This window comes from Zingiber officinale, chromosome 4B, assembly GCF_018446385.1.
Source record: "Zingiber officinale cultivar Zhangliang chromosome 4B, Zo_v1.1, whole genome shotgun sequence".
Classification (NCBI taxonomy): Eukaryota; Viridiplantae; Streptophyta; class Magnoliopsida; order Zingiberales; family Zingiberaceae; genus Zingiber; species Zingiber officinale.
In genome coordinates this window covers 111,977,384-111,985,704 of record NC_055993.1, presented here as the reverse complement: position 1 = coordinate 111,985,704, position 8,321 = coordinate 111,977,384, and the positions used below count along the sequence as shown (strand labels likewise).

The 8,321-nt window shown below is 38.0% G+C and overlaps 1 protein-coding gene across 1 annotated transcript; it reads left to right on the top strand.

Annotated features, from left to right (window-relative positions):
- The first annotated feature begins 2,464 nt into the window (after nucleotides 1–2,464).
- Nucleotides 2,465–4,668, top strand: LOC121977851 (acyl transferase 4-like). The gene is made up of 2 exons (XM_042530264.1): nucleotides 2,465–2,894; nucleotides 3,662–4,668. The coding sequence occupies exons 1-2, from the start codon at nucleotides 2,478–2,480 to the stop codon at nucleotides 4,496–4,498; spliced, it is 1,254 nt and encodes a 417-aa protein (XP_042386198.1). The 5' UTR covers nucleotides 2,465–2,477; the 3' UTR covers nucleotides 4,499–4,668.
- The last annotated feature ends 3,653 nt before the right edge of the window (nucleotides 4,669–8,321 follow it).

Below are 8,321 nucleotides of genomic sequence, written 5' to 3'. Positions count from 1 at the left end.
TTAATTCTAGGATTAAAGAGCAATCCAATATTGAGTTGACAATTGTAGTTTTTTATTCTTCTCTTTTATCACATGATATACCTGATTCTTGATTCAATTTTTAGCATACTTAGCATGTTAATATATATTAACGTATGGTAGCATATATTTGCGAATGTTTGCATGATCAAAGATTAAGGTATGGATTTCTTTGGGATAGACCTAGAGATGAACCTTAGCCTAGGAGCTAGCATATAAATGTACTTTGCGATTATTCAAGAAAATGGGTAAGGACCAAAAAATGAACTCTGATCTTAAATAAATAAGAACTAGACTTGAGGGTTTATTCACAAAATTAGTTCAAACTCTCTCAAAGATACCATTGACTATCATAGAGGGTAAAGGGTCTATCCAAATTCAACTACCATGAAAGTAGGGGTCACATTAGGGTAGATACACACATGCATTCTTGAAAGGGAGCATCTAGTACCTTAGGATAGATCACCTTCAAGCATGATCTAACATTGAGGAAAGAGAGGGATTTATGACTAAATTATCAATGATCATCATGGTGAAATCGAACTCCTTGAATTGTCTCTAAAATTGATTTTCTCACTGTTCTAGAATTGTCAACGATCAACTGGTTTCAATTGTTCGCTTGCTTTCACAACAATCCCCTCCTTTGATTCGTCTAGATAGCCTATATTGTGTAAGTACCGCAAGTTAGTTTTGATGTGATCAACTGAGTTAAGTTAGGTCCTGTGTTGTTTTGATGTCTTGTGTCTAAGTGTTCAGGGACTTATTAATACAAGAAGTCGAGCAGAATACGCGATGAGCGAGAAGGATGACACGAAAAATGAGTCAACACTCGGTGCATCTGAGGGATGAAAAGCTGTGGAAGAATACACTAGTAGATGAGAAAGACCCACGCGGAGTGTTCGAGGGTGAGAAACCGGGGAGGAAGTGTACTCGAGGAAAAGGTTGAAGAGCTCTAAATGACATGATACTAGATCCTATGTGTTCTTCTAGTTCTCTTCATTTATATACATGGTCTAATATATCAATTCAGCACAATACATTAAAAGCAAAGATTTTTGAATATGAATAGATCTTTCTATTCTTTTAAAAAAATCTGTTTATTTAAAAAAAATACACCAATCGACTTCTGTATTGCGTGTAAATGAGAGGGGTAAAATGGATATAGGGTACGTAATTTGATCATTTTAAAAGTTGGGTACATAATTTAGTATTCAAGGTTGCAAAAGGCGAATACGTTCGCCCCCAGCGCCCTCGCCAACCCGTCTCAGGACCAACACGGAGGAAGTAAATCACGGACGACTACTAGTCTTTGGAATAGTAACTAGCACATAAAGGAGGCATTTACCTCGGCATATAATTTAGTATTCAAAAAATTTAGCTACATGGTTCAATAAAAAACTAACAAAACATTAAAGCTAATCAACCATATTAATTTTTGGCAAGCTTCCAATAGAGTCATGCAATTGCAAGCACTTCATTTCCATACTTTGACCATGCAATTGCAGATTTCCAAAGATTACAGATTATTATTATTCAATATCTACATCCACCTGCAAAGCCTTCTATTAATCTTCATTTTCTTTGTTATTTCTTCAAAGAAAAAGATAATTTATGTGAATTTATTGTATTATCTTAAATTCTATGACGATGCATGATGCTTGCTTGGAATAGGAAACTAAACTAAAGCAAATCATGGTTAATACTTTAGTGACAATCTTGCAGAACGTGTTGCATGGAGAGAGCCACCAAACATAGCAAGGGTTTTCATGATTTGGCACTATCCTCTCCAACTTGTCTAGTCATTTGGCACTAAAAGCTTGTGGAAGGCTGAGTATCATTGATGATCGAATTTTCCATAGCATTTCTAATATCACTAAAATCACCTAGTGGCAATGTCGCCAACATGCTCCCAAAGCTCCTCCACGATTCGAGGTTTGGAAAACAAGGATCAAAACTTGTCTTTGGCAAACAAGAATCAGAGTCTCCACCTCAAATGCTACTGATTCGAGGTTCTTGTAATACCACAAAATTCACCATTGAACTTGGATGAAGTCCTTCAGTGTCCTGTGGAATTACGGACCTCCCTGCACCAGCACTACGACAATTTTATGTGGAGCACGGACTTATGATTAACCTCTAATCACCATTAATTCCCTCAATAAATGGAATACATGAGCTTTAGAAATGAACTATTACACTTCAATTTCCGTCACCAAAATTTTAGTATAGCGCATGTTGTCTAGAAGCAAGTGTGTGGTTTAAATCTCATGGTAACTTGTGTTTTTAAAATACTTCTTGAGATTTTTATTAATCGCATGCTCCTCAAAATATTAAACACAATTTATCACGATTCTCATGAGTATATAATATTTATCACAATTCTTCTCATGAGAAAAAAGAATTATATATGTATATATAGTGAAGGGGGCGGGTAGGAGATGAGCATGGCGTCCTGGGTGATGAAGGTGGTGGATGAGCTCGTAGCACCATGTGAGCCAACGCCTTGCGCCACACTCCCTCTCTCTTCCATTGACCACGCCCTGGGGTTGGCCTTCATGCTGGAGATGATCTCCGTGTATCCAAACAGTAACTTTGAGCACCATCGTCATGGGGTGTCATTATCGGCTGCGAGGGTCATCCGGGAAGCCTTGGCCAAGGCTCTTATCCCGTACTACCCCGTAGCAGGCCGCCTTGTCTCCTTCGACGACCGCGTCGAGGTGGCCTGCAATGGCGAGGGCGTTTGGTTTGTGGAGACGGCGGTGGCTGATCGCAGCCTGAATGACTGGGAGGCGATCCCCCTTAGCGTGGTGAAAGAGGAGCTGCTTCCGTGTTGTCCCCCTCATCTGAACCAACAAGAAATGATACTGATGATGCAGGTTTGTTAATATGTGTGTGTATATTTATACAACTAATATATTTCCCATGTTAAATAGATTTGTGAAAATAAAAAGGAAGATAATAAATTAGAGGCATTTTACTTGAGATCATGACCAAAACACTTAGATAGCTGTTATCTGATGATCTTTTAATTGTCAAAGAAAAAGTAAGGGCATTAATAGACAGTCTTATATTATCATTTTAATCACTAAAAAACAATCAAAGAAGTCACTAAGATATTTTAGCTAAAACACTTTGATCATCTTCTATTGGTTAAATATCAATATCAAACCACCATTATTTCATGATGCACGTATAGAAGACCATTAATGCTCTTACTTAACCATAAAAACATCATTTGTGTTGGCTAAAACATTCTTTAATGATCATCTTGATGGTCTTTTAGTAGTCAAACATATAATATCTCAAGGAGGGGCCAGTGTTTAACGTTGATAGATTTAGGGTTTCAGTGTTTTAATAGTAGATGCAAAAGAAGTCTGTGACTGCTAAATTTAACTTGAATATGATCATTATGATTGATTTAAAGAATAAATAATATACTAAATTAAATAAAATTAAATATATTTTAAAAATGAATAATATACCAAATCAATCAGTCCGTTGGTTGTAAAGTAAAACAATTGCAAAAAAAAAAAAAAGTTTTTGAATAATACTTTCCTGCAATTTAAAATTCTTAAAGTTCATTTTATAATCATAAATTATTATTCAGATAATAATGCAAATTAATTAAATTGTGCAAGCATAGGTAACCCATTTTCAATGTGGTGGATTTGTTGTTGGACTCAAATTCAATCACTTGGTGTTTGATGGCATCGGCGTTGGACAATTCTTAAAAGCCATAGGCGAGATTGCTTGCGGTCAAACTCATCCCTCTATCGATCCAATCTGGTACAGAGACACGATTCCCACCTCTCCAATGCTCTCAAAGTCATCACTTTCACTTCTCCCAGCCAAGTTTGACATTGTGAATTCCATGTATGATTTCTCAATTCAAACCATCGAAAGATTGAAGGAAAAAATTGCAAAAGAGACATCCAATCAATTCACCACCTTTGAGGTCGTCGCTGCAATTATATGGAAATGTCGAACACGGGCAATCAGTGCCATTGGAGATGTGTGCCTCATCGTTCCTGTTAATATTCGTCATTTATTGTTCCAACTGCCAAAGGCCGGCTATTATGGAAATTGTGTCTACCCCTTAACTATCACAGCAACCGGTGAGCAAATCATGAAGGCATCACTTGCAGAACTAGTCGGACTCATTAGAGATGCTAAAGAAAGTTTACCAACAAAGTTTAAGGAATGGGCTTCAGGCAACTTCAAGGAAGATCCATATAAGATTTCAATTAGCTACAATCATTTGACTTTGTCATATTGGAGATGGATAGAGTTTTATGAAACAGACTATGGATGGGGAATACCCAACTCTATTTCCCCTAAAACACATGACTTTTCCTTCACTTGTGGCATCCTTCTAAAGCAGCCTTTGCCTAAGGACGGTGTGCGTTTGGAAGGACAAGTAGTCATGAAGGAGCATGAGCAAAGGTTTATTGATGAAATCAACAAATGCGTAAATGTGTAGGTAATGTTATATTGAAATTTATCTCATAATGGACAAATTGATTTTCCACTCGAGTAGTGGATCATCCTACCAAATATTGTTGCAACTAGTTTTACTTTCAATCTGTAATAAAGTATCATGTATACATATTTGCAATCTATGAAGTTACATTGAGAATATTGTCAAAATAATCTTGTTTAGCAATGGCAAAATGTGATGGCTATTTTTCACATTGTTACATAGTACATTTATGAGTAACACTGGCTTCTAATATTGACTCGATGATGTTCTAAAATGGAACATTAATGTTAGTACGTACATTATAGCAAAAGGCGAATACGTTCGTCCCCAGCGCCCCCGCCAATCCGTCCCAGGGTCAACACGGAGGAGGTAAATCACGGGTGACTACTAGCCTTTGGAATAGTGACTAGCACATAAGGGAGGTATTTAACTCAGCTTTGTCAAGATTCGAACCTCAGATCTCATTGTGACAATACCTCATGCGCTAGCCACTAGACCCATCTGAGGGGACTAATGTTAGTGCATACATGCCTTAAATGGTTGTGGTCAATCGTATTATTTGATGTGTTTGGCAAAGGATTTAAATTTGGTTTGTATGTATTTTTAATGTGTGTGTTAAGTTGCACAGGGATTTGGTAGAACATACACGTACGTTCAAAGGAGCTTGATATTGCATGTCCAAGTTTATGTGATTCAATCGCTTAAGGTCGCTGTGTTAGGGTGTTGATAACCCTTGGAAAGGATGCTAAAGGTGGAGGGGTGAATAGCAAACCTACAAATAAAAATCTTCTTTCCCTTGTTATGTTTTTAGAAAGGACAAACACACATTAATAAGTAAAAATAACTAATCACAATCACACACATACCAAGAGATATTTCAATTTAACGTAGTTCTCAACTCCTAGGTTTGCAGTCCATTTTCTTGCTCTCCTCTTAGCTAAAGCATTAGAGGTGGAGGAACTTCTTACCATAGCAATTACAATAGTATCAAGGAGCAAATACAAAGCTAAAGCATTAAACAACGAAAAGTCGTATGTGGAGAGTATAATTTTGTGTTGTAATATGTCATACTTCTGCCATGAACCTTTGATCTCTTTTTATAGACTGCCTCCGTGTAGTGCTTTGTTGTCTCAAGATTACTAATATGTCAACACTTGGGTTGACCAAAAGTTCTTTTCAATCAATTGAAAGTCCTTTTCGGTCAACGAAAGCCCTTTTCGATCGACCGCTTATGCTAACTTGTTATGTTGGCTTCACACACAAAAGAGTCCTAGTTACCAAATAATGTTAACATAGCTAGCGTTTTCTAGTCAATCGATCATTGGTCAATTTGAATCTCTGACCGCCTCATCCGCATCTAATCAGATCACACTACTGACTGAGTTTGCACTATTTTGATCAACTATAAGCCCTTTTCAATCGATTGATTTTACTAACCTAAGTCTTGATCAGATCTAGATCACAGTGGTGATTTAGTGAATTCTAGTTCCGATCCCTTGACAAATAGTTTTGGTTGACTAAAGTTCCAATCGACCAGATAACCCTTCCAATCATCTGAAACTTTGACTTGGTCTACTAAAACTTATTTCACCTAAATTGAGTTCTGCCATTCTCCCAAATACAAGTTTAGGTTCTTTAGATGCACTAAGTTTGTTGTCTCCCTTCTTATGTTATCCTTTTTTTTTTTATTTCTATCTTCTGCTTTAGGTGTGCTAACATCTGATACTCCTTGTCCTTATGGTCCCTTAGGTATTATTTAACACTCTTCTCTGAGCTTCCATGGACCTCAAGTTGTATACATGATTGTGTTGTTATATTCTGGGAAACAGACATCTAACGTGACATCTAAGTATCGCCGGAGGGGACAAATAAGTTTTAAGAAAACTAAGTCAACACATGCCTTTGTTTCTCTTTTTCCCGATTGGGTAACCCATTTAGACTCGGTAGTCGGGCAATTTAGTCTCTCGATTAGGTCCTTAGCCGCAGCTATTCACTTGGACTCAGCTGACTTAGACACAATTACAAAATGAGTTTGACATTCGGTGACTCGCTCGACACTCGGCAGCACAAACACTTGGCAAATCAGGTACTCGACATCCCATCACAACATACGACAACTCAGGCACTTAATGTCTTGACTCAGCATTCTGCAGCCCATGCACTCAGCATCTCAACTCGGTAACCTGCTCAAGCAGCAATTGACTTCTCACTTGAACTACACTCGGGCCACTCAGACCTCATGATATTCGGAACCACTTGGGAATACTCAACATTCGGCCAATGACATCCCACTCATGCTCGGATAGTCCATCAACTTGGTCTAATCAACCCATCCTGACAGCTTGAGATTATCAGGACAAGCCGTCTCGATAGATAAAATTGAATTTGAATTCCTAGATATTTTAAATTCAATAGATTCCTTGTAACTTTGGTAAATATCTCCAAGATTATGAAATATTATCTAACATATTCATATGTGGTTTGGAGTTTATGGCCACATTTGGTCATCACACATGGGAATTGATCGAAAACTTGTTCAAATTTTGGGAATGCATCTTTAAATCCATTAGTTCTCCTTCATCACTAACCATCTTCTTTGCCATGAACACAATGAGGTATTTATTGCCTTCTCTGTCGAGTATCAAATCTTGAGACAAATGACATATCTGAATCATGCATACATTTTCAGTCTTATTTAGTATCCATTTATTGCATTACATGAGTATAATTTGCGTCAACTTCTAGCATTTGTATATATTTCATCTTTTTAGTTCGAATGATTACAATTTATGCTTTACGTTGACAGAAAATAAAGATTTTAGTATAGGAGCATATTTGGAGACACAAAGGCAATTGAGCAACATTGCAACATAATTCATGGTCTACCCGTGGCACCTACCATGATAGTGGATCATCCTTTGAGTTAAAATTGGCATTGGAGCATCACCCGTATCATCCAGCAAGAACTATGGTTGTGTTTCATTCTGTGTCTTGACTATACAATTTCTAGAATGATCCACGACTTGCTCGTGCTACCTACCACGGTCGTGGCCACGTTTTTCCGATCTTATATATGGGAGCAGTGTGAAGGCATCAAAAGAGGCATCAGTTATAGAAAAGACACTAGTTACATAAGATGGTGTTATTCGTCTTGTCATGCTCCAAGGGTATACTTGTCCATCAAGCCGGAAGGTAACCCCTAGTGATAATTTGAGTAATACGATATCAAACTTAGATCAAGCAAAATAAACGTCAATGTAATATAAAATCACCAATGTCAATGCGTATATGTATGCATGTGCATGTGAACATATTAAACCAACCAAAAGCATAACCAATGACATAAACATTCGATATGAAAAGAAAACTAAAACTACAAGCAGCAGAAAGTAAATCAGTAACTTAATAGAAATCCAAACTCGAGTGAGACCGACAGTTAGGATCTCTGAGCTACACTACACATCATCTATCTGCTAACCTCCATTGTAGATCACCCCATCTTCAAGTCAAGGGATTTGCCTTGAGATCGAATCCCCTACTTTGCAGCTTTGCTCCGGTGGTGAGCTCTGGGTGGTAGGCTGATGTGGCGAAGGTGATCATAGCAGTGGCCTCGGTTGGCCGATTCTCAATGGTAGTCGACAAGGCCAACAAGGGCGGCCGACTGGCTAGCTTCACGGTGAATGAAATAAGGAGACGGCTCACCACACCATGAAAACATCGGCAACAACAAAGTTGTTCTCTGGCTTCTGATGATGGGTAAAGAGAAAACATCGGCCAGCGGTGGGTGCAGTTCTCGTGGCAGAACAGTGCCGCAAGTACATGG